The 26,250-nt window shown below is 38.4% G+C and overlaps 2 protein-coding genes across 4 annotated transcripts in view; one reads left to right on the top strand and one right to left on the bottom strand.

Annotated features, from left to right (window-relative positions):
* Nucleotides 1–26,250, bottom strand: part of LOC117321210 (WD repeat-containing protein 19-like) — a 41,798-nt gene that overhangs the window by 13,601 nt on the left and 1,947 nt on the right. For all 3 annotated transcript variants that reach the window (XM_033875675.1, XM_033875676.1, XM_033875674.1), the window contains exons 4-22: nucleotides 26,030–26,155; nucleotides 25,774–25,872; nucleotides 24,776–24,989; nucleotides 24,310–24,422; nucleotides 23,884–23,965; nucleotides 23,594–23,685; nucleotides 18,789–19,029; nucleotides 14,782–14,896; nucleotides 12,451–12,557; nucleotides 9,735–9,860; nucleotides 6,165–6,314; nucleotides 5,863–5,943; nucleotides 5,232–5,298; nucleotides 4,479–4,651; nucleotides 3,601–3,638; nucleotides 3,294–3,391; nucleotides 2,000–2,061; nucleotides 1,433–1,543; nucleotides 328–566 (exon numbers count right to left, since the gene is read on the bottom strand). In XM_033875675.1, coding sequence (XP_033731566.1) covers nucleotides 328–566; nucleotides 1,433–1,543; nucleotides 2,000–2,061; nucleotides 3,294–3,391; nucleotides 3,601–3,638; nucleotides 4,479–4,651; nucleotides 5,232–5,298; nucleotides 5,863–5,943; nucleotides 6,165–6,314; nucleotides 9,735–9,860; nucleotides 12,451–12,557; nucleotides 14,782–14,896; nucleotides 18,789–19,029; nucleotides 23,594–23,685; nucleotides 23,884–23,965; nucleotides 24,310–24,422; nucleotides 24,776–24,989; nucleotides 25,774–25,872; nucleotides 26,030–26,155 — 2,334 coding nt within the window. The remainder of the gene's footprint in view (nucleotides 1–327; nucleotides 567–1,432; nucleotides 1,544–1,999; nucleotides 2,062–3,293; nucleotides 3,392–3,600; nucleotides 3,639–4,478; nucleotides 4,652–5,231; nucleotides 5,299–5,862; nucleotides 5,944–6,164; nucleotides 6,315–9,734; nucleotides 9,861–12,450; nucleotides 12,558–14,781; nucleotides 14,897–18,788; nucleotides 19,030–23,593; nucleotides 23,686–23,883; nucleotides 23,966–24,309; nucleotides 24,423–24,775; nucleotides 24,990–25,773; nucleotides 25,873–26,029; nucleotides 26,156–26,250) is intronic.
* On the top strand, nucleotides 7,563–9,377 carry LOC117321211. The gene is made up of 2 exons (XM_033875677.1): nucleotides 7,563–8,204; nucleotides 8,802–9,377. The coding sequence occupies exons 1-2, from the start codon at nucleotides 8,114–8,116 to the stop codon at nucleotides 9,098–9,100; spliced, it is 390 nt and encodes a 129-aa protein (XP_033731568.1). The 5' UTR covers nucleotides 7,563–8,113; the 3' UTR covers nucleotides 9,101–9,377.

The raw sequence follows: 26,250 nt of genomic DNA, 5'->3' as shown, positions 1-26,250 counted from the left end.
CCTACCTACGGATATCTCCCATCCGGATAGACATACGAGCTGTGTCTGGTACAAAGATAGATATTATACCTACCTACGGATATCTCCCATCCGGATAGACATACGAGCTATGTCTGGTACAAAGATAGATATTATACCTACCTACGGATATCTCCCATCCGGAAAGACATACGAGCTATGTCTGGTACAAAGATACCTACCTACGGATATCTCCCATCCGGATAGACATACGAGCTGTGTCTGGTACAAAGATAGATATTATACCTACCTACGGATATCTCCCATCCGGATAGACATACGAGCTGTGTCTGGTACAAAGATACCTACCTACGGATATCTCCCATCCGGATAGACATACGAGCTATCCCCGCAGCACAGACCTCATCATGTTCACGATCTTTATCTTGTCGAGTCACACCTTTTTCGTAATGTGACAGGGCATTCATGTAATCCCCAGTGAACTCCAATTGCTGGGCATACTCGCGCGAGATGTAAGGGATCTGTTCAGGAGCCAGGGCCTTGGCCAGCTGTAGGGCACTGTCCCAATGTAACAGGTCTCGTCGCATCTGTCCGACACGTAGACATATTGTATACAAGACATAACCTTATGAATATCACTTATCATATCTATTTTTTTCTTTCTAATCCTAGATATGTTTATATGTTCAAAGTTATCATGGTTGTGGAGAAAACATCTTATTAAAACTAAAATTTTGTGATTTGTTTATTTGAAATAACCATACATGTATTAGTTACATACTGTATGTTATTTTCTTTTAAGTAACCATACATGTATTAGTTACATACTGTATGTTATTTTACACATCAATCAATCAAACCAAACATCTAATCTGATATCAGGTGTAAAACATTAGTCCTAGTACCCATGTATCAACGTAATCTACATGACCCACCTCGAGAGCAGCTATCAACGTAATCACCATGACCCACCTCGAGAGCAGCTATCAACGTAATCTACATGACCCACCTCGAGAGCAGCTATCAACGTAATCTACATGACCCACCTCGAGAGCAGCTATCAACGTAATTAACATGACCCACCTCGAGAGCAGCTATCAACGTAATCTACATGACCCACCTCGAGAGCAGCTATCAACGTAATCTACATGACCCACCTCGAGAGCAGCTATCAACGTAATCTACATGACCCACCTCGAGAGCAGCTATCAACGTAATCTACATGACCCACCTCGAGAGCAGCTATCAACGTAATCTACATGACCCACCTCGAGAGCAGCTATCAACGTAATTAACATGACCCACCTCGAGAGCAGCTATCAACGTAATCTACATGACCCACCTCGAGAGCAGCTATCAACCCAATTAACATGACCCACCTCGAGAGCAGCTATCAACGTAATCTACATGACCCACCTCGAGAGCAGCTATCAACCTAATTAACATGACCCACCTCGAGAGCAGCCAGTGGTTTCCCCGAGGCCAGGAACAGATCCTGTGCAAGGTTGAACTCGGCCAGGTACATGGCGATGTAGCCAGACAGTAGATTCCTGTCCTCGAGGTGCTACAACAGAACATATAAGTAATATGTAGATGTTTCCTAGTAATCAATGTTTATATCTGTTTCTATATCATCCTCTTGTTATAATAACAGATCCACATATACAAATGTACATAACATCATTTCCACTGAAATCTATATCACCTACAGCACCGATAATCCCTTCCATTAACTGGATACCAAAACTTTGGCATATACATAAATTAATGTACATTTAAAGAGGAGGTAGTTCTGACACAATTCTATGATAGTCAATGTGAGAAAATATCGGAAAGGAACAATGTAAGGTTAGCCTGTTGTCTAATCCATTTATTTATATATCTTTATGTAATTGTATATACATGTATTACTTGATAATAAAATATTTTGAAATGAAATGTGAAAACAGGGTATAAGGTACATTGTATGTAGGGTGGGTATATTTATCACACAGAGCATCACATAGTACAAATAAGTTACCTTGATCTGTTGGAGAGAAGTGACCATACCAACATCCCCTATCTCTCTGTACACTCTCATAGCTACAACACAGGAATTACATCAACATAGCTACAACACAGGAATTACATATAAACAATTTATAGGTCAGTGAATGTTACACAGTATTTTACTGTTCTCTTTTATCATATGTACAGCTTAGTAAAATTTGATCCAACAACATTTTCGATATTTTATGTTCAATAATCTATGGATGTGTTTTATTAATCAATATAGTAAAAGTGATACATTTTTTCTTACCAGTCAATTTCAACACTGGATATTTATATAGTGCCCCCTTTTACTCACCAAAGTCCACTTCCAGACTGGACAGTGCCCCCCTTTTACTCACCAAAGTCCACCTCCAGACTGGACACTGCCCCCTTTTACTCACCAAAGTCCACTTCTAGACTGGACACTGCCCCATTTTACTCACCAAAGTCCACTTCCAGACTGGACAGTGCCCCCTTTTACTCACCAAAGTCCACCTCCAGACTGGACACTGCCCCCTTTTACTCACCAAAGTCCACTTCTAGACTGGACACTGCCCCATTTTACTCACCAAAGTCCACTTCCAGACTGGACAGTGCCCCCTTTTACTCACCAAAGTCCACCTCCAGACTGGACACTGCCCCCTTTTACTCACCAAAGTCCACTACCAGACTGGACAGTGCCCCCTTTTACTCACCAAAGTCCACTACCAGACTGGACAGTGCCCCCTTTTACTCACCAAAGTCCACTTACAGACTGGACAGTGCCCCCTTTTACTCACCAAAGTCCACTTCCAGACTGGACAGTGCCCCCTTTTACTCACCAAAGTCCACCTCCAGACTGGACAGCACCCCCTTTTACTCACCAAAGTCCACTTACAGACTGGACACTGCCCCCTTTTACTCACCAAAGTCCACTTACAGACTGGACACTGCCCCCTTTTACTCACCAAAGTCCACTTCCAGACTGGACAGCACCCCCTTTTACTCACCAAAGTCCACTTCCAGACTGGACAGCGCCCCCTTTTACTCACCAAATTCCACTTCCAGACTGGACACTGCCCCCTTTTACTCACCAAAGTCCACTTCTAGACTGGACAGTGCCCCCTTTTACTCACCAAAGTCCACTTCTAGACCGGACAGTGCCCCCTTTTACTCACCAAAGTCCACTTCTAGACTGGACAGTGCTCCCTTTTACTCACCAAAGTCCACTTCTAGACTGGACAGTGCCCCCTTTTACTCACCAAAGTCCACTACCAGACTGGACACTGCCCTCTTTTACTCACCAAAGTCCACTTCCAGACTGGACAGTGCCCCCTTTCCTAGCTCCAGCCAACACACTATGTCATTCATCTGATTACAGAGGTTCCACGCATCTTTGAATCTACAAGAAAAGTCATTCAATATATAAAATCTTAATTTATGACATTTAAAACTTTGAAAAACTAAATTTCTGGTTTATAAATTCTCAGTGAATACTCTTGTTATAATTAGAATCTACTTGGGTAGTAATTCTGAACAACAATTTAATAATTCTCAACCTGGGAGCAGGATAACTTTAACACAAATCTATCAATGGTAATTCATATTTACCTCCTCAACAGAGTCCCTTGATGTAGTGCTGATTTCATCTAAAATAATAAAAACAGGTTTACAGATCAGTATCACTTTCCTAACATATATTGAAGTTTGAAAATAGAAAAAAAAAACTAGAAGTATGTTGGTAAATCATGAATACCCCTTCCCTGCTTTATTTCAACCCCCACAAATGTTATCAAAAAACTTGCTAAAACACTTAAACCTGTATTGCAGTGGTGTACATATGGAAGATTGGTTAGTCTGGGGCATGAGTAAGATTTATATAATGATCTAGAACAAAATAACAGACATTCCAATTCTAAACTACAGTTACAGGCATATGGACCTGATTGAAAAAGACTTCAATGACAATGATTCCTGTATCGAGTATAATTTTGGGGTTTAAAAAAAAAAATTATCATAACTTTTGTTTTTGAGATTTATTTTTTCATTTAGTAAATGTATAACAAGTGAACATCATGTGACTTTAACCTAACATCATGTGACTTTAACCTAACATCATGTGACTTTAACCTAACATCATGTGACTTTAACCTAACATCATGTGACTTTAACCTAAAATCATGTGACTTTTAACCTAACAAGTACTATAAAGTGAAAATAAAGTGTGCCACTAAAAGTTGTTAAAAAATGGTCATTACTATAATTTGAGATATTTCCAGAAGGTTTCAGCTACCAATATCAACCCTACACTTTATCAATGTTGCTGTCCAGCATGTACTCTGCTGTTCAGCAAGACTTGTTTAATTGGACAATACTCAAAGTAAAATAAAAACTACATTGAAGTGGAACTCTTTTTCCCTTTTATAAGTACAACAGTGATACTCTATACTTATAACAATGATCGATGTTTTATATTCATTGTCACCTACCATCTCCTTATCCATTTCCTCCAAGTTATCAGAGAACAATGCCGCATGTGTTTCAAGGAGAAGTGTGCCAAGTCGTCCACTTTCGGTTTGAAGAGTTACCTCCCCATTATACAGCAGGATCGGCACCTGGCCATACGGCAAACGTGTCTCTCCAGCGTAGTCTACCTGAGGCCCTGTAACAGGAAAACGAACCAATATCATAGGGGCTCTGTAACATGTAACAAGGATATATATCATAGGGGTTCTGTAAAGTGTAACAAGGACATATATCATAGGGGCTCTGTAACGTGTAACAAGGACATAAATCATAGGGGCTCTGTAAAGTGTAACAAGAATATATATCATAGGGGTTCTGTAAAGTGTAACAAGAATATATATCATAGGGGCTGTAACGTGTAACAAGAATATATATCATAGGGGCTCTGTAACGTGTAACAAGGATATATATCATAGGGGTTCTGTAAAGTGTAACAAGAATATATATCATAGGGGCTCTGTAAAGTGTAACAAGAACATATATCATAGGGGCTCTGTAAAGTGTAACAAGAATATATATCATAGGGGTACTGTAAAGTGTAACAAGAATATATATCATAGGGGTTCTGTAACGTGTAACAAGAACATATATCATAGGGGTTCTGTAAAGTGTAACAAGAACATACAGGTATGTACACACTGTGAAAATTAATACTACTAATTATTAATGTAAGTATGATAATAATAAAGAGTAACAAGAGTAGATATCATGTTTACCTTGAACTGACTCCCGACAGTAGAGGTAGGTACAAATCTTCTCCTCATCATAGGTAATGAAAACACCCTAAAAATCAACAAAAACACCTCATCAAAACATTCTATATGTACATATAGTTAACTCCCTAAGCTTCTTCGGAAATTTAATATTTCATATACATATGTGATTCTTCATTTGAACTCTTTATAAAGACTTCTGTAACAAGCATAATGAGTTTTGTAACATACAACTCCCCTACCAGTCCCTACTTGATTGCTGACAAGGATCTTCTAAAATATTAGCAGTGACTTGTCTGATGTCCACATCTCTTAAAAACTTTGTTACATGACCTACGGTGGATTACCTTGTCTGATGTCCACATCTCTTAGTCACTATATTACATGACCTCTAGTGGATTACCTTGTCTGATGTCCACATCTCTTAATCACTATATTACATGACCTACGGTGGATTACCTTGTCTGCATGTCCACATTTCTTAATCACTATATTACATGACCTACGGTGGATTACCTTGTCTGCATGTCCACATCTCTTAATCACTTTGTTACATGACCTCTAGTGGATTACCTTGTCTGATGTCCACATCTCTTAATCACTATATTACATGACCTATGGTGGAATTATTTACCTTGTCTGATGTCCACATCTCCCATAATGCACCTTTAGTTGTTGGGGAGAATTTGGGAATCTCTAATGTCTGGTCGTTAACCTGATAAAACACATAAACATTACAACATTATACACACGACAATAGGTTTAAATTAAGAAAATGACATCTTTATTTACCTTCCATCAGTAATAAAAGTAAAAACATAAATAAATAGTTATACTCCTAGCATATACCATCACATACTCAACCGTCCAAATCTATCAGAGGAAAACATTATCAGCGACATCAGGTGTCTGTTAGTAGAATGTTAATACACTTACAGGATTGTACACAAAGCCATCACTCTTGTCATCAATAAAGATAACTCGGGAGCCGCTAGGGTCAGGGAAGAGTCTGCGAATACCCACAATGTGGCGGAACTCGTTCACCATCTGCCAGTCCTCAATGAAGAAGTAGTTGATACCTCCATTCTGTATAAATTAACAAACAGTTACAACACCTACATAACATGTTTATATTACATTTTTGCCAGTGAAATATAGACATTTATAAAACTTAAAAAATTTATATTTTCACTGCAGCAATGAGCAGTAAAAATATAAGATTTTGCAGTGAAAATATAAGTTATTAGTTTTTTGACCAATCAGAGCGAAACTTTGTATTCTTCTTATTGAAACTTGCCAGCCGAAGCAAATAATAGATAAATTGGTTATTTTGCTGTATTTCTGAAATACTCTGACTAGTTCTTGAAAAATTACTCACTTGACGTTGGCTTTTCATGCACAGATTCTCCGATAACAGCAGAAAACGGGTCATGAATTATGTTACTGATTCCCGCACTTATTGACATTATTAATTTTCGATGTTTTTAAATTTGTTTTTAAGTATATAAAATGTAATAAAAAGAAAATTGAATGGTTTCCCATTTAATATAACATATATTTCACTCTTATGACAGAATATTTTGAAATTTTTCACTCATGCTCACAATTGTGAAAATATTGATATTCTGTTGTACGCATGAAATATATGTTATATTAAACGGTAAACCATTCAATATCCTCTATATATACCGTATGTGCACATGTACATTACAAGGCAGTGACAATACACTTTATGTTTGATAACCAAGGATGATTTTTTTCCAATTACCAAAAGCAAATAATAAGCAATAAAAACCCCATACCATTTGTTTAAGAACTGGAAAATGCAAAGATCATGATCATGAGGCAGAATTTTAAAGTATAACAGAAAATTCAACCCAATGTCTTATCAGCATGGCGCTAAAATATCACACTTTAATATGTTATATCATTTGACCACATTATTATTTTGTTTGTATTTTCAGATTCTGAAGGTGTTACGAGATTTACATTAAACACTTTATGAAAAGTCTACATTTGTTGACAATCGTTAAAATAACTAATATATTCCTCCTATAGGACCTGTATAGGCTTAGCCTGTTGACCAATCCATTTTTATATCTAGATTCTATCTCTATTATGAAATATTGTATGTGAATTAATTCAAATGTTTGATTGAATAAAATATTTTGAAATGGGGAAAAAATATTCCTCCTATGTAACTAGAATATCAATACAAAGTCACTTTGACCCCCATGTCCACGGTACCATGTCCACAACTGAGGAGGTCAGTCATGCATATCTCCTTGTGACCTCTAGCTATCCCTACCCTGTTGTTCTACTGATAACTTCACACCTCTATAAACACTGGAGTACAACAGACTACCTGTCTACACAAGAGATTAGTCACGCTTTACTGGTTCCAGGTATAGTGAACAGTCAAGGTCTGTTGGTCACTACATGATAAACCTTTTCATGGTCTAGTGGCCATGGTCATCTAGTGAGACAGTCAGCCGAGGACAATAGCTCAAGGCCATGGTCTAGTGAATCAATAGGCTGACAGGAAATCAAGGTCAGATAAAACAGATAGTGTACTACAGGTGTGAGAAATATTGTGTTTGAAGTTTAAACATTGAATACAAATCTCCCTGATCAGGAGACAATTGGTCACTCACAAGCTTTTGATCTTCTCACACCTTACATATTACACTCATCATCTTCTAACATGGATCCTTTGATCTCAGAGATAACTGACCATATAATCTGGACAAAGATGACCAATGAGGTTCGTGGGGTATATATAAGTAAGTAGACCCTTAGGATGGTCATTCAGCTGTTAAATCACCTTCACAAGTCTGAGGACACACTTCTCACATTAGTATTCAGGAGTGATAATCACTTAAATCATGGACAAGACTTCAGGTAGAGGCCTTGGGGCTGACATACAGAAACTTGTGACAATACACAGAAATGCTACAAGACAACTTCATCTCATAGGTATGTATCAACTATCACAGACTATCAAAAATAAGGTTTTCTTTCCTTTTCAATGTTTATTTTTGAAAACTGTAAATGTTCAAATAACCTTAACATCATTGAATGTCAAAATTGTGTAAACATATAATTACTGAGATGGTACTTAAGTTTTTATTTAGGCTATTTCTATAAATGTAAATTTCAAGGGATTAAATTTGGAACCTAACCCGAGTGATATTGTTACATTTTACTGGTAGTGAGTACTATGGTTATAACCAGGAAATACTAATTATACCCAAAGTCTTTGTGAAGGGAAGTATCTATTGAAAGTAACAAAATAGTTTACTACTTGAGATATCATAAAGTAAAAACAATACCTCAGCTAAATACATACGTATGTTACAATACTGTAACTCGATCCCTACAGTTTATCTCAAAATCAGAATCTGAAACGGCCCTAATGAATTCAGATTTAAGTGGAACCCTCATCATTATAACTGGGACTGTTCAATACCTTACAATGTTCAGTTGTTTTTTAATTAATATTAGTTAACTCTTATATTTTTATTGAAATGTAAAATTTGGTTCCTGGTAAGATATTCATTATTTTCATTGCAGACATGCAATTGGAATCCCTCACCAAAAAAGTGTTCAATGCCCAGGTGAATGGAGATCGGGGCCTGATGTTGCAGTTACTGGCTCGCAAGTCAGTGTTGAATGGAGTGAGGAGAGTCTTTAATCAATTCATACAGAATAAAGTTAGACAAATAATGGAGTTATCTACCCTTACATCCGAGGAACCAGACATCAGCACAATAGTAGATATAACAAGCCCTGTGTCAGGTCATGTATCGACCTCCGATGAACTTGTACCAAACATAACAGAAACTTCCATTCTGTTTTCAAGATGTAGTTAATAGATCCTTCAGAAATGAACACAAGAATATTTAATATGTGAACTGGTCTATATATGATTTTTATGTGGAGAACTTGAAGACCAGAAATCCCGGACTATAAATATTAATTTAAAAAAAACTTTTTATTAATGGAGAAGATTTCTGAATAGGATCCAAGCCAAGCTACATCTTGGATCGCTCACCGCCAAATAATCAGTTTAGTTATGATGCATTTGTATTTTTTTTTATTAATTTATGGATCATTGATATCCTTGTTTTGTGCCAAAAGTTGCTATTATTGTTGTTACTACTGAAATAAATTATATTTAAATGTTCCTGTTGTTTTCTTTGGTTATTTGATCAGATTGATGCCACCCTGACATATTTCCTGTCTTCATGCCACCCTAAAGTATTTCCTGTCTTGATACTACCCTAAAATATTTTTTGTCTTCATGCCACCCTGACATATTTCCTGTCTTCATGCCACCCTGACATATTTCCTGTCTTTATGCCACCCTAAAGTATTTCCTGTCTTCATGCCACCCTGAAGTATTTCATGCCTTGATGCCACCCTGAAGTATTTCCTGTCTTTATGCCACCCTGACATATTTCATGCCTTGATGCCACCCTGACATATCTCTTGCCTATTACTTACGTCCGTGCCATAGATGAGGAAATCTTGTGTCATGTTATGACAGGTGATGCGAGAGTCCTGCTGGTCCATGTCGGGGAAAAGCTTGGATTCTCTTTCATCTGTGGTTCCAGCAGTCTCACCCTCAATCTGTAGCAAAGATTAATTAGTCTCACTATTTTCCAGACATTGGTATGTATTTCTTATATGGTTATAATGTGTAGGGATGAACAATAATTAGACAGAATCGTTAGAACAAATACATGGCCAATAATAGTCTCAGATTAAGGGTATGACATTGGTAAGTTACATGGCCAATAGTAGTCTCAGATTAAGGGTATGACATTGGTAAGTTAGAACAAATACATGGCCAATAGTAGTCTCAGATTAAGGGTATGACATTGGTAAGTTACATGGCCAATAGTAGTCTCAGATTAAGGGTATGACATTGGTAAGTTACATGGCCAATAGTAGTCTCAGATTAAGGGTATGACATTGGTAAGTTACATGGCCAATAGTAGTCTCAGATTAAGGGTATGACATTGGTAAGTTACATGGCCAATAATAGTTTCAGATTAAGGGTATGACATTGGTAAGTTACATGGCCAATAATAGTTTCAGATTAAGGGTATGACATTGGTAAGTTACATGGCCAATAATAGTTTCAGACTAAGGGTATGACATTGGTAAGTTACATGGCCAATAGTAGTCTCAGATTAAGGGTATGACATTGGTAAGTTACATGGCCAATAGTAGTCTCAGATTAAGGGTATGACATTGGTAAGTTAGAATAAATACATGGTCAATAGTAGTCTCAGATTAAGGGTATGACATTGGTAAGTTACATGGCCAATAGTAGTCTCAGATTAAGGGTATGACATTGGTAAGTTAGAATAAATACATGGTCAATAGTAGTCTCAGATTAAGGGTATGACATTGGTAAGTTACATGGCCAGTAGTAGTCTCAGATTAAGGGTATGACATTGGTAAGTTACATGGTCAATAGTAGTTTCAGACTAAGGGTATGACATTGGTAAGTTACATGGTCAATAGTAGTTTCAGACTAAGGGTATGACATTGGTAAGTTACATGGCCAATAGTAGTCTCAGACTTAGGGTATGACATTGGTAAGTTACATGGCCAGTAGTAGTCTAAGATTAAGGGTATGACATTGGTAAGTTACATGGTCAATAGTAGTCTCAGACTTAGGGTATGACATTGGTAAGTTACATGGCCAATAGTAGTCTCAGACTTAGGGTATGACATTGGTAAGTTACATGGCCAATAGTAGTCTCAGATTAAGGGTATGACATTGGTAAGTTACATGGCCAGTAGTAGTCTAAGATTAAGGGTATGACATTGGTAAGTTACATGGTCAATAGTAGTCTCAGATTAAGGGTATGACATTGGTAAGTTAGAACAAATACATGGCAAATAGTCTCAGATTAAGGGTATGACATTGGTAAGTTACATGGCCAATAGTAGTCTCAGATTAAGGGTATGACATTGGTGAGTTACATGGCCAATAGTAGTCTCAGATTAAGGGTATGACATTGGTAAGTTACATGGCCAATAGTAGTCTCAGATTAAGGGTATGACATTGGTGAGTTACATGGCCAATAGTAGTCTCAGACTAAGGGTATGACATTGGTAAGTTACATGGCCAATAGTAGTCTCAGATTAAGGGTATGACATTGGTAAGTTACATGGCCAATAGTAGTCTCAGATTAAGGGTATGACATTGGTAAGTTACATGGTCAATAGTAGTCTCAGATTAAGGGTATGACATTTGTAAGTTAGAACAAATACATGGCCAATAGTAGTCTCAGATTAAGGGTATGACATTGGTAAGTTACATGGTCAATAGTAGTCTCAGATTAAGGGTATGACATTGGTAAGTTACATGGCCAATATTCTCAGACTAAGGGTATGACATTGGTAAGTTACATGGCCAATAGTAGTCTCAGATTAAGGGTATGACATTGGTAAGTTACATGGCCAATAGTAGTCTCAGATTAAGGGTATGACATTGGTAAGTTACATGGTCAATAGTAGTTTCAGATTAAGGGTATGACATTGGTAAGTTAGAACAAATACATGGCCAATAGTAGTCTCAGACTAAGGGTATGACATTGGTAAGTTACATGGCCAATAGTAGTCTCAGATTAAGGGTATGACATTGGTGAGTTACATGGCCAATAGTAGTCTCAGATTAAGGGTATGACATTGGTAAGTTACATGGTCAATAGTAGTCTCAGATTAAGGGTATGACATTGGTAAGTTACATGGCCAATAGTAGTCTCAGATTAAGGGTATGACATTGGTGAGTTACATGGCCAATAGTAGTCTCAGACTAAGGGTATGACATTGGTAAGTTACATGGCCAATAGTAGTCTCAGATTAAGGGTATGACATTGGTAAGTTACATGGCCAATAGTAGTCTCAGATTAAGGGTATGACATTGGTAAGTTACATGGTCAATAGTAGTCTCAGATTAAGGGTATGACATTGGTAAGTTAGAACAAATACATGGCCAATAGTAGTCTCAGATTAAGGGTATGACATTGGTAAATTACATGGCCAATAGTAGTCTCAGATTAAGGGTATGACATTGGTGAGTTGCATGGCCAATAGTAGTCTCAGATTAAGGATATGACATTGGTGAGTTGCATGGCCAATAGTAGTCTCAGACTAAGGGTATGACATTGGTAAGTTAGAATTAAACAGTCAATTTACAAACCATATGAAGCTGAACCCTGCCCTCGAAGCTGACAGCAGCATAATCAGCATTGAGACAGATGGTGCCCACAGTACCAAGGTATTCACGATCTTTAAGCTTCTCCAATCCTACAATCGGATCATACAGGCAAGCGTAAACGATTTAAAACTATATGTGAAACATAAAATCACAGGAAATGTAGTTTTCTTAGCTCCAGAGACAAGAGGCCCAGAGGGCCTGTATCGCTCACCTGGTTTCATGAGATATGAAACAAGAATGATGCTTAAGTATATTTGTCGCTGGTATTGCTATGTCAATATATATCATAAGCATTTTATATGGGTACATGTACATTGGTTTTATTTTAATACTAAAAATGCCAAAAGGTACATTAATCCATGAAATGAAATTGACTTTTGGCGCGACCCCATAGGGATGCTAACACACAAATGTGAGTGATATCCATTGCTTAATTTCAGAGAAGATCTTGTTTAGACCAATTGGCCCCTTTTGACCCTGCCCTCTGCCCCCTGGGAGTCAGCTCCTTCCTTTATACAATTTTGAATCCCTACCCCAATAGAATGCTAATAGTCAAATATGAGCTGTTTCAGAGAAGTTGTTCATATCAATTTAGCCAAATTGACCCCTTTTGGCCCAGCCCCTCAGCCTCCAGGGGGTCGGCCCCATCATTTGTACAATTTTGAATCCTTAACCAAAGTGAATGCTACCAGTCACATATTAAAGATATCCATTGCTTATTTTCAGAGAAAAAGTTGTTTATATCAATTTTGCCAAAATAACCCCTTTTGGCCCCGCCTCTTAGGTCCCCTGGGGTCAGCCCTGTCATTTGTACAATTTTGAATCCCTACCCTAGGGGGTTGCTACCAGGCAAATATGAGTGATATCCATTGCTTAGTTTCAGAGAAGAAGTCGTTAATATCAATATAGCTATATTGACCCATTTTTGCCCCGCCTCTCAGGCCCCTAGGGGGTCAGCACCACCATCTGAACAATTTTGAATCCCCAACCCATAGTGATTGCTTCCAGGCAAATAGGAGCAATATCCTTTGCTCGGTTTCAGAGAAGAAGTCGTTTATATCAATGCAGCCAAATTGACCCCTTTTGACGCCGCCCCTCAGGCCCCTTGGGGGTCAGTCCTGTCATTTGTACAATTTTGAATCCCTACTCTAGGGGGTTGCTACCAGGCAAATATGAGTGATATCCATTGCTTAGTTTCAGAGAAGAAGTTGTTTATATCAATTTAGCCGAATTGACCCCTCTTGGCCCCGCCCCTCAGGCCCCCCGGGGGTCAGCCACACCATTTGTACAATTTTGAATCCCCACCCCATAGTGTTGCTACCAGGCAAATATGAGCAATATCGTTTGTTCGGTTTCAGAGAAGAAGTTGTTTATATCAATATAGCCCAAATGACCACATTTGGCCCCGCCCTTCCGGCCCCTGGGGGTCAGCCCCATCATTTGTACAATTTTGAATCCCCACCCCAAAGTTATGCTACCAGGCAAATATGAGCGATATCCATTGCTAGGTTTCAGAGAAGAAGTCGGTATCATCAATATAGCTATATTGACCCATTTTGGCCCCGCCCCTCAGGCCCCTTGGGGGTCAGTCCCATCATTTGTACAATTTTGAATCCCCACCCCAAAGTGATGCTACCAGGCAAATATGAGTGATATCCATTGCTCGGTTCCAGAGAAGAAGTCGTTAATATCAATATAGCTATATTGACCCATTTTTGCCTCGCCCCTCAGGCCCCTAGGGGGTCAGCACCACCATTTGTACAATTTTGAATCCCCACCCCATAGTGATGCTTCCAGACAAATAGGAGCAATATCCTTTGCTCGGTTTCAGAGAAGAAGTCGTTTATATCAATATAGCCAAATTGACCCCTTTTGGCCCTGCCCCTCAGGCCCCTGGGGGTCAGCACCACTATTTGTACAATTTTGAATCCCCACCCCATAGTGATATTTCCAGACAAATAGGAGCAATATCCTTTGCTCGGTTTCAGAGAAGAAGTCGTTTATATCAATATAGCCAAATTGACCCCTTTTGGCCCCGCCCCTCAGGCCCCTGGGGGGTCAGCCCCATCATTTGTACAATTTTGAATCCCCTACCCATAGGGATGCTTCTGACCAAATTTGGTCAAATTCTGATCAGTGGTTATGAAGAAGAAGTCAATTGTTGACGGACGGACGGACGACGGACGCCACGGTATGGCATAAGCTCACCTTGGTCCTTCGGACCAGGTGAGCTAATAATAGCAGCAAAGTAAGCTTATTACTAACTGAAGGTAGCAATGTAAAATCAAACCGATTCAGTAATGGTGAGCCTACCGTTGTCTCCCAGGAGGTAGAACCATGCCCGGTTGTTCATCCCCACCGCCAAATGATATGGCCCTATTCCCAAGAAGGACGGCTCTACATCAATAGGGATTGTCAGCGGAGGATCCTACAGTACAAAAATAATTTGATAAAATTTGTCATAATCTTTTGTTACACAAAATGCATAAATTTGGTGTTCAAGACAAGATTTTTAAATGGTTTTCAAGCTATTTGATTGCAGAGAGTTACTGTGAATGGGGTGTCATCTGCTTGGTGTGACGTCCAGCGTACCCAAAGGGTCTAGTTTAGGCTCAAAACTTTTCATAAATGATTTACCTTCAGTTGTACATTTTTCCAAATCTTTTCCTATTGCTGATGATGGCAAATTTTGTGAAGCAGTATGTAATATTCATGACTGTGATGAACTCAAATCCGATATTAACAGAGTATACAACTTTTTTTTAAAAGACTGTTAATGTAAAGAAATGTTACATAACGTATACTAACAAAAGGTGTACAACTGAGTATCCCTATAGCTTGGGGGGTGTACAACTGAGTATCCCTATAGCTTGGGGGGTGTACAACTGAGTATCACTATAGCTTGGGGGTGTACAACTGAGTATCCCTATAGCTTGGGGGGTGTACAACTGAGTATCACTATAGCTTGGGGGGTGTACAACTGAGTATCACTATAGCTTGGGGGGTGTACAACTGAGTATCCCTATAGCTTGGGGGGTGTACAACTGAGTATCCCTATAGCTTGGGGGGTGTACAACTGAGTATCCCTATAGCTTGGGGGGTGTACAACTGAGTATCACTATAGCTTGGGGGGTGTACAACTGAGTATCCCTATAGCTTGGGGGGTGTACAACTGAGTATCACTATAGCTTGGGGGGTGTACAACTGAGTATCACTATAGCTTGGGGGGTGTACAACTGAGTATCCCTATAGCTTGGGGGTGTACAACTGAGTATCCCTATAGCTTGGGGGGTGTACAACTGAGTATCCCTATAGCTTGGGGGGGTGTACAACTGAGTATCCCTATAGCTTGGGGGGGTGTACAACTGAGTATCCCTATAGCTTGGGGGGTGTACAACTGAGTATCCCTATAGCTTGGGGGGGTGTACAACTGAGTATCACTATAGCTTGGGGGGTGTACAACTGAGTATCCCTATAGCTTGGGGGGTGTACAACTGAGTATCCCTATAGCTTGGGGGGGTGTACAACTGAGTATCCCTATAGCTTGGGGGGGTGTACAACTGAGTATCCCTATAGCTTGGGGGGTGTACAACTGAGTATCCCTATAGCTTGGGGGGGTGTACAACTGAGTATCCCTATAGCTTGGGGGGTGTACAACTGAGTATCCCTATAGCTTGGGGGGTGTACAACTGAGTATCCCTATAGCTTGGGGGTGTACAACTGAGTATCACTATAGCTTGGGGGGTGTACAACTGAGTATCCCTATAGCTTGGGGGGTGTACAACTGAGTATCCCTATAGCTTGGGGGGTGTACAACTGAGTATCCCTATAGCTTGGGGGGTGTACAACTGAGTATCCCTATAGCTTGGGGGGGTGTACAACTGAGTATCCCTATAGCTTGGGGGGGTGTACAACTGAGTATCCCTATAGCTTGGGGGGGTGTACAACTGAGTATCCCTATAGCTTGGGGGGTGTACAACTGAGTATCCCTATAGCTTGGGGGGTGTACAACTGAGTATCCCTATAGCTTGGGGGGTGTACAACTGAGTATCCCTATAGCTTGGGGGGTGTACAACTGAGTATCACTATAGCTTGGGGGGTGTACAACTGAGTATCCCTATAGCTTGGGGGGTGTACAACTGAGTATCCCTATAGCTTGGGGGGTGTACAACTGAGTATCCCTATAGCTTGGGGGGTGTACAACTGAGTATCCCTATAGCTTGGGGGGTGTACAACTGAGTATCCCTATAGCTTGGGGGGTGTACAACTGAGTATCCCTATAGCTTGGGGGGTGTACAACTGAGTATCCCTATAGCTTGGGGGGTGTACAACTGAGTATCCCTATAGCTTGGGGGGTGTACAACTGAGTATCCCTATAGCTTGGGGGGTGTACAACTGAGTATCCCTATAGCTTGGGGGGTGTACAACTGAGTATCACTATAGCTTGGGGGTGTACAACTGAGTATCCCTATAGCTTGGGGGGGTGTACAACTGAGTATCCCTATAGCTTGGGGGGGTGTACAACTGAGTATCACTATAGCTTGGGGGGTGTACAACTGAGTATCCCTATAGCTTGGGGGTGTACAACTGAGTATCCCTATAGCTTGGGGGGGTGTACAACTGAGTATCCCTATAGCTTGGGGGGTGTACAACTGAGTATCCCTATAGCTTGGGGGGTGTACAACTGAGTATCCCTATAGCTTGGGGGGTGTACAACTGAGTATCCCTATAGCTTGGGGGGTGTACAACTGAGTATCCCTATAGCTTGGGGGGGGTGTACAACTGAGTATCCCTATAGCTTGGGGGGTGTACAACTGAGTATCACTATAGCTTGGGGGGTGTACAACTGAGTATCCCTATAGCTTGGGGGGTGTACAACTGAGTATCCCTATAGCTTGGGGGGGGTGTACAACTGAGTATCCCTATAGCTTGGGGGGTGTACAACTGAGTATCCCTATAGCTTGGGGGGTGTACAACTGAGTATCCCTATAGCTTGGGGGGTGTACAACTGAGTATCACTATAGCTTGGGGGGTGTACAACTGAGTATCCCTATAGCTTGGGGGGTGTACAACTGAGTATCACTATAGCTTGGGGGGTGTACAACTGAGTATCACTATAGCTTGGGGGTGTACAACTGAGTATCACTATAGCTTGGGGGTGTACAACTGAGTATCACTATAGCTTGGGGGTGTACAACTGAGTATCACTATAGCTTGGGGGGTGTACAACTGAGTATCCCTATAGCTTGGGGGGGGTACAACTGAGTATCACTATAGCTTGGGGGTGTACAACTGAGTATCACTATAGCTTGGGGGTGTACAACTGAGTATCACTATAGCTTGGGGGTGTACAACTGAGTATCACTATAGCTTGGGGGTGTACAACTGAGTATCTCTATAGCTTGGGGGTGTATCTCTTCACAAAGAAACTTGGTTGGATGGCTCACTCTGAATCTTAACTTTTCATTTAATGTTAAAAAAAATGTCTGTAAGGCCATGCAAATCTTTGGATTTTTAAAACATTATTTCTAAAACGTTCTTGCAGGCCATTTTCAAACATGTCTGTTATTTGCTCTCTGTAAATGAATATGGTATGCAGTCAGCTAGAATACTGCTCTGAAGTTGTACAGAGAAAGTTTTCTGTGTTTTAAAACAAAGTTAGACTATCAATAATCGTCTTTCTCACTTGCAAATGTGTACACAATTCAACTTTACTAGTAGATATAGATGTAGATACATAGAGTTTATATTTATTTAATAATTATCTAATAGGAGAAATGATCTTTTTATATCCACATTGTTTTTTAAGGCCGAGTAGCTTAACTCTGTTTTATCCCTGTACATGTCGCTAGAGTCCAAATTAATTTTAACTATCTTGGTCATGTTCCTGACAGTTTTTTAACATCTCACTTGAAAGATTTAAGTCAGATTTCAAGAAGATTTGTTTTAAGAATTAGGCTTTTTACTGTTCATAACATGACTTACATGATTATCTAGATGATATTTATTTTAAGACATCAATTCTAATTTACATACTGTATTTGATCTTTACTATGTATCTAATTTCCTCTTATGTTATATTTTATTTATTTGTTACCAATTCTGTAACCTTTAGGTCTGTTAGAAATAAAAAATAACATGTATCCCATCATCCTCTAGTTTTCTACCCAGATCAAGACACAGATGAGTTCGGGTATACACTAATCATCAAGAGAATATCATACACCTTTTATCTAAAATGACATAAGACCAGTTCTCACCCATGTACAAATGACATACAATGAATATATTGTGTATTGTATGATAGATGAAGATCCTACCTGGGACACATTGTCCTCTATGGTGACCTCCAGTAAGGAGGTGAGGTGGGCGATTCTGGTGGAGGATGCTGACGACAACATTGGAAGTCTTGTCAGGTAAACATGGAGATTTCCCCTCTGTGTGGACACTGCCAACAACTGACCATCATCTGTCCAATTTAGTTTATCCAGACCTCGCTCATCGTCCATGTTGATGATGGCAAACATTTCCTTCAGGTCTGACAGGTCGTGAATCTTTATACTTTAATATAGAAAAAAAAAGAATTACATGTAACTATATGTCTCACCTGTCCCTGTCACGAGTAGAGTAAGTTTTAAGCAAACTCCATATTTCACTAAAATTTCATTATTTTTCCAAAAATCCTCCACTTGATAGTATGGTTGCACTCTGTACATATTATACAGGGTGACAAATATACAATTTTGAAAAAATGGCAAATCTCAAAATTCACCTGAAAAAGTAATTTTTATCCCAAATATCACTTTTCCTGAAAAGTAAGATGAAAATACATCTGATTTGTTATGAAATTTACTCCAACTTGGCTATAACAGGGTTTTCCCGGACGCAGGTTTTCTGAGTCTAGGACACAAAAAAATCACGAAGGACTCGCAAAAAAAAATTATTTGCGTCCATGGGACCCAATAATAAATAGACAAACGTCTAATTAAAGTACATAACCACATCGCTAAAAAAATAACTTTTTGTCGGTATTATGCCGTGTTCATTTCTTGCTGGTATCAATCGATGTTTTTACAAATCTAGGCCTGGTAATAGCTATATTTAGGTCATTTATGATCAGGGTAAATTTGAGTCTTCCGCGAGTTTGAAATGGTAAAAGTCTTACGTTCGGCTAATCGAAGCGTCTAAACAACTATGATGTAGACAAAGTTTGTAACCATGCAGCGAACGATCGGAAGTTTCTTTTGTGGCTGTAACGTTAACAAACAAATTGCAGCAGATGATACATCTGATGATTTTTGAATAAAAGAAAGAATTAAATTCAATGCACATTTATATTTTACTGTTTGTAAGTTACTTCTTAACAAAAAATGTTTTTACAATATTTACTATTCAGTACACATGATGATTTCACAAAGTTAAACAAGAGCTGTTGGAGAACAGCAAAGCTCATCTCGCAAATGTTTGTCAATAAATAATTAAAATATATTAATTGGAATGGTTTCGCAAATTGCATTAATAATATTTTTATTGTTTACTTGATCAGATTCTGTTTTGTGAATTCATGCAATTTTCAAAACCATACCAATTTATATATATATAAATTATTTATTGACAAACATTTTGGAGACAAGCTATGCTGTTGTAGATTAAATGACGATATTAAACACAAATGTAATTGCTTTTGGACATATTTCTTCAATTTTTTGACAACATATCCTAATGAGAGTTGTCTCCCTTGAAAAATGTGGACCGGTATAAATTGTCTATTGTGACGTTTTCATATTGTTTCATATTCAGTTTCACCCCAAGAAAGGATAGTGTAACTCCATAGTTACTCTTTTACCAAATATCAGCACCCTAGTACAATCATAAAGTGATGTGTTAAAAGCTTTCAACATTTGCACGAAAATTTTTAAAAAATGTGTTTTTTCCTCAAAAAAATATTTCAGTTTAACTCAGGAAAGGGATAGTTTAACCCCCACAGGGAACCTAATACCATGTATTACTATGCCTTTCAACACTCACAATATAAACTTAACACAAAGTCCAAAGATTTAAAAACAAAAAAACACAGACTTAAAAAGAAAAAATCCAATTTTTTCTTAAGTTTTACTCCAGGAAGGGATTGTCTTACTCCATAGGGACTCTATTGCCAAATATCAGCACCCTTGTACAATAATATAGTGATCTATTAAAACCTCTTAACACTTAACACCAAAAACTTAACGCAGAAATATTCTAAGTCCAACAAGAGATCCCAGAGGGATCTTGGCGCCCACCATTGAATGTTCTTCATAGGTTCCATGTCAGATTGATCTTTTCTCTACTTTTCTCTTCTTCTAAGTCTTACTAATCTGTGTAAATTCAGAAGAAACCTCTAGTACTTTTCAAACAAGGGAAACCTATATATAAAAGTTAAGATTAAGGCACCAAGGGGAACCTATATATGGAATTTGAGAAAGATTCCTTCAGTACTTTCTGAGAAATAGCGATAACAAACTTCAATTGTCAAAATCCAAGATGGCTGCCTATCGGCCATGTTGTTTTCCGATTGGTCTCAAAATACAATATGCATAACCAGGCACCAAGGGGAACCTACATATGAAATTTCAGGAAGATCCCTTCAGTGCTTTCTGAGAATTATCGATAACAAACTTCAATTGTCAAAATCCAAGATGGCTGCCTGTCGGCCATGTTGTTTTCCGATCAGTCCCAAAATGCTATATGCATTACTAGGCACCAAGGGGAACCTACTTATGAAATTTGAGAAAGATCCCTTCAGTACTTTCTCAGAAATAGCGATAACAAACTTCAATGGTCAAAATCCAAGATGGCTGCCTGTCGGCCATGTTGTTTTCAGATCAGTCCCAAAATGCTATATGCATTACTAGGCACCAAGGGGAACCTACTTATGAAATTTGAGAAAGATCCCTTCGGTACTTTCTCAGAAATAGCGATAACAAACTTCAATGGTCAAAATCCAAGATGGCTGCCTGTCGGCCATGTTGTTTTCCGATCTGTCCCAAAATGCAATATGCATAATGAGGCACCAAGGGGAACCTACATATGAAATTTGAGAAAGATCCCTTCGGTACTTTCTCAGAAATAGCGATAACAAACTTCAATGGTCAAAATCCAAGATGGCTGCCTGTCGGCCATGTTGTTTTCCGATCGGTCCCAAAATGCAATATGCATAACTAGGCACCAAGGGGAACCTACATATGAAATTTGAGAAAGATCCCTTCGGTACTTTCTCAGAAATAGCGATAACAAACTTCAATGGTCAAAATCCAAGATGGCTGCCTGTCGGCCATGTTGTTTTCCGATCGGTCCCAAAATGCATTATGCATAACGACGCACCAAGGGGAACCTACATATGAAATTTGAGAAAGATCCCTTCAGTACTTTCTCAGAAATAGCGATAACAAACTTCAATGGTCAAAATCCAAGATGGCTGCCTGTCGGCCATGTTGTTTTCCGATCGGTCCCAAAATGCAATATGCATAACTAGGCACCAAGGGGAACCTACATATGAGATTTGAGAAAGATCCCTTCAGTACTTTCTCAGAAATAGCGATAACAAACTTCAATGGTCAAAATCCAAGATGGCTGCCTGTCGGCCATGTTGTTTTCCGATCTGTCCCAAAATGGAATATGCATAACTAGGCACCAAGGGGAACCTACATATGAAATTTGAGAAAGATCCCTTCAGTACTTTCTGAGGATTAGCGATAACAAGAATTGTTTACGGACGGACGGACGGACGGACGGAGGGACGGACGGACGGACCACGGACGCAGGGCAATTTGAATAGCCCACCATCTGATGATGGTGGGCTAAAAATTTGAAAATTCTGTTTTTTTCCAAAAAAAATCTTTTAGTTTAACTCCGACAGAGAATAGTTTAACCCAAGAGGGAGTCTATTACCAATTATCAGCACCCCAGTACAATTATAAAGTGATGTATTAATACCTTTCAACACTTGCACCAAAAACTTAACGCTGCAGAAATAATCTAAGTCCAAAAATTTAAAAATTCTGGTTTTTTCCAAAAAAAATCTTTTAGTTTAACTCTGGCAGGGGATAGTCTAACCCCAGAGGGACTCTATTGCCAATTATCAGCACCCTAGTACAATTTATAAAGTGATGTACCTTTCAACACTTGCACCAAAAACTTAACGCAAATTTTTTTTAAGTCCAAACATTTTCAAAAATCTGTTTTTTTCCCAAAAAATCTTTTAGTTTAACTCCGGCAGGGGATAGTTTGACCCCAACAGGGACCATATTACCATAAATTACTATGCCTTTCAACACTTGCACCAAAAATTTAACATTTGGAAACCATCGCCGACGCCGGAGTGACAAAATAAGCTCTCACTCTTCTTCGAAGAGACGAGCTAAAAATGGGACTCCTAAATTTCTGCTGGGACTCCCAATTTATAAGTTGAGGAGTCCCTGGGACTCCCTTAAACAAAATGACAGGGAAAACCCTGCTATAAGCTAATTTGTAAATCAATTGGAATAAAGAATAACTTAAAAACTAAGGTTCTTGACAAAAAAAAAAACAGCAAAAAAATTAATGTAATCTGTTTGGTGTGTGTTAAGATGTCCATACTACAATGCAACTATAATCCAGGTCTGGTTAAAATTAAATTGATTGAAATGATATTGATCTGAACAAAACACAGCTTTAAAGACCTTCTTCCCAGCATCCCTAATTCCCAGAGTCACTGAACCATAAATTCTAAATGACATATTCTGTAAATGAAGGCTGCATTGAGATATCCACTAAGTGATCCAACTATACACCAAGTTTGAAGTTGGACATATTTTTTTTTCAGCAACAGATCTAAATGCAAAACTTGTAAGTGAAATGTTAACAGCACCCCCAACGGAAAAGTAACACCATAATCTCGCTTCAAGACTTAGTCACAAGCGTGAAAACAACATCCATCCTTCAGTAGTTAATCTATTTGATCAATAACTTAATAAAGAATGGTTAAAACTAAATTAATATTATATCCTGAATCTGGTTAGAGACAGGGTTGGACAAACTGCTGTATTTCCAGATCAAGGATCACAAGTCTCATAAATGTGACAACTCAGGAAAGATCATTACTAACCAGTTGTCTCCACAAGATGCTGCCTTGTTGAGGGAGTTTGAAATGGCAATACAGGTGAGGTTGTCCTTGTGGTTCCGTGCCTGGAACAGTTCCTGTAACACACAATCTAGGGGTTAAACATAGTCACTTCATAAATAATTATGTGCGTTAAACACAACGTGAGAAAAACTTGTCTTCGCCTAAAACAACATTTCTAGGACATAAAATTTGACACTCAATATAAAATAAACAAGTTTTGTATAAGTGGACACTCAAATTTAATATTGTGAGGTATGAACCTGTGGTCTTACCTGACCAATCTCCTTCATGTGAGTTGAGATGACCACAAAGTAGCCATTGGAGAAGCCAATCATGATATAACCATCCCCGTACCTGTAATGATAACATTGATTATAGACCGACAAACAATCATGATGTAACCATCTCCGTACCTGTAATGATAACAATGATTATAGACCGACAAACAATCATGATGTAACCATCTCCGTACCTGTAATGATAACATTGATTATAGACCGACAAACAATCATGATGTAACCATCTCCGTACCTGTAATGATAACATTGATTATAGACCGACAAATCTATCAGACCATACACAATGTACATGATATCAGATGGTGTTTTACTTATCATTGAGTTCTAGGGTAAGGCTTGGGAGCCTCTGTAGTCACCAGATGTATAGTTAACATAGTACAACACATCAATCCTACGTACCAACGATATGAGATGATGTTTCCGTATCTCTGTTGGAAGGCCAGTTCTATGGGATTTTCTGGATCATTTAGGTTGTACAGGAAGAGTGTCTTCTTACCAATCACAACGCTCACCTGTAATCAAGTTAAAATGTCAGTTACAGCACTTACCTGTAAATGGTGTTCATATTTTACTGACTAATTATTCAGATATCACATTCAAATTATCTGTAATATGATCAAAAAAATATCAACACATCTAAATGATATATGACCTAGACTTTGACCTGAAACTCGTAGTTGTCTGAGATATCATGGTCCTTCGCATTTATGTGAAGATTGATCAAAATCCCACAAGGAATGAAGCTGCTGGAGTGCTGAAAAGTGGCGTTATGTACATACAAGATGGATGGAGTGAAAAATAAATCCGCCACGGTTTCACCGCTAGGGACCAAAAACCTGAATGCATCATTTCATACAAAACTTACAGTATTGTCTCCAATCTGACTCCTCTCATCTCCCTTCATCTCTGAGAATTGAACTTCCTGTGGGTCTGACCTGACAGAGGTCTGACGGATGGTGTCTCCCTCTATGTTACTGATGGTGATTGTGCGATCATCACTGCCGAGGGCTAGTAAGTTTTCGTTGCTCCATGACCCACATGTAATTCTCTTTGTATGTTTACCTAGCACTGGCACCTTCCTACAGTGGCAAACCAACATTAAATGTAGACCGCATTTAAATACAATCTAACAGTATGTTAGGTATCAAATTTATATAATCTATCAGTATGTTACGTATCAAATTTATATAATTTATCAGTATGTTAGCCTTTGTTAGGTATCAAATTGATATAATCTATCAGTATGTTCGGTATCAAATTTATATAATTTATCAGTTTGTTAGGTATCAAATTTATATAATTTATCAGTATGTTAGGTATCAAATTTATATAATCTATCAGTATGTTAGGTATCAAATTTATATAATTTATCAGTATGTTAGCCTTTGTTAGGTATCAAATTGATATAATCTATCTGTATGTTAGGTATCAAATTTATATAATCTATCTGTATGTTAGGTATCAAATTTATATAATCTATCAGTATGTTAGGTATCAAATTTATATAATCTATCTGTATGTTAGGTATCAAATTTATATAATCTATCTGTATGTTGGGTATCAAATTTATATAATTTATCAGTATGTTAGGTATCAAATTTATATAATCTATCAGTATGTTAGGTATCAAATTTATATAATTTATCAGTATGTTAGGTATCAAATTTATATAATCTATCTGTATGTTGGGTATCAAATTTATATAATTTATCAGTATGTTAGGTATCAAATTTATATAATCTATCTGTATGTTGGGTATCAAATTAAATGATTCTATCAGAAGTATTAGGTGAGGCATCATTAGCATGACCAAGCACACTTTAACATTCACCCAAATATCAATCATTTTATGAAACACTTTACCTCGATGTCTGGTGATTATAAATGAGTAGATTGCCCTTAGCTGTCCCCACGGCTAGATAGGGTCCTGCTTTAGCCCACAACATGTAGGTCAGGTTATCTCTGCACGAAACAAAAAATAAACACATACAGTATTCATTTTCACTTAAAAGGATAAAATGAACACACATTTAAATATCAAAGTGTTTTTGATAAATGTAATAAGAATATACCCTGAACATTCTACAATGACTAGTTACGGATGGTGGTGACTGTGTACCTTAAACCACTGTCAATGGGAGAGGTCCTCTGAGTGTTAGCATCCCACAGTATGATGACTCCATTCTTATCATTGATGACGGCCAGGGTATCTCCGTCCTTGTCCCATCCCATACCAGTACAGGCCCTGATATAGGTATAAACTTGTTAAAATAGGACCAACAACATACATCATTACAATAAAACATTTATTTAGAGTCAAAACACTATTAACATGGTAAT

The sequence above is a fragment of the Pecten maximus genome, unplaced genomic scaffold (assembly GCF_902652985.1).
Source record: "Pecten maximus unplaced genomic scaffold, xPecMax1.1, whole genome shotgun sequence".
Taxonomy (NCBI): domain Eukaryota; kingdom Metazoa; phylum Mollusca; class Bivalvia; order Pectinida; family Pectinidae; genus Pecten; species Pecten maximus.
This window is presented reverse-complemented; position numbering and strand designations above follow the sequence as displayed.

What these genes read in the sequence shown, in the direction of transcription:
- LOC117321211 (XM_033875677.1), top strand. Translation starts at nt 8,114, where the DNA reads ATGGACAAGACTTCAGGTAGAGGCCTTGGGGCTGACATACAGAAACTT. An exon ending in AAGACAACTTCATCTCATAG is followed by an intron (nt 8,205 to 8,801) that starts GTATGTATCAAC and finishes TTTTCATTGCAG; the next exon opens with ACATGCAATTGGAATCCCTC.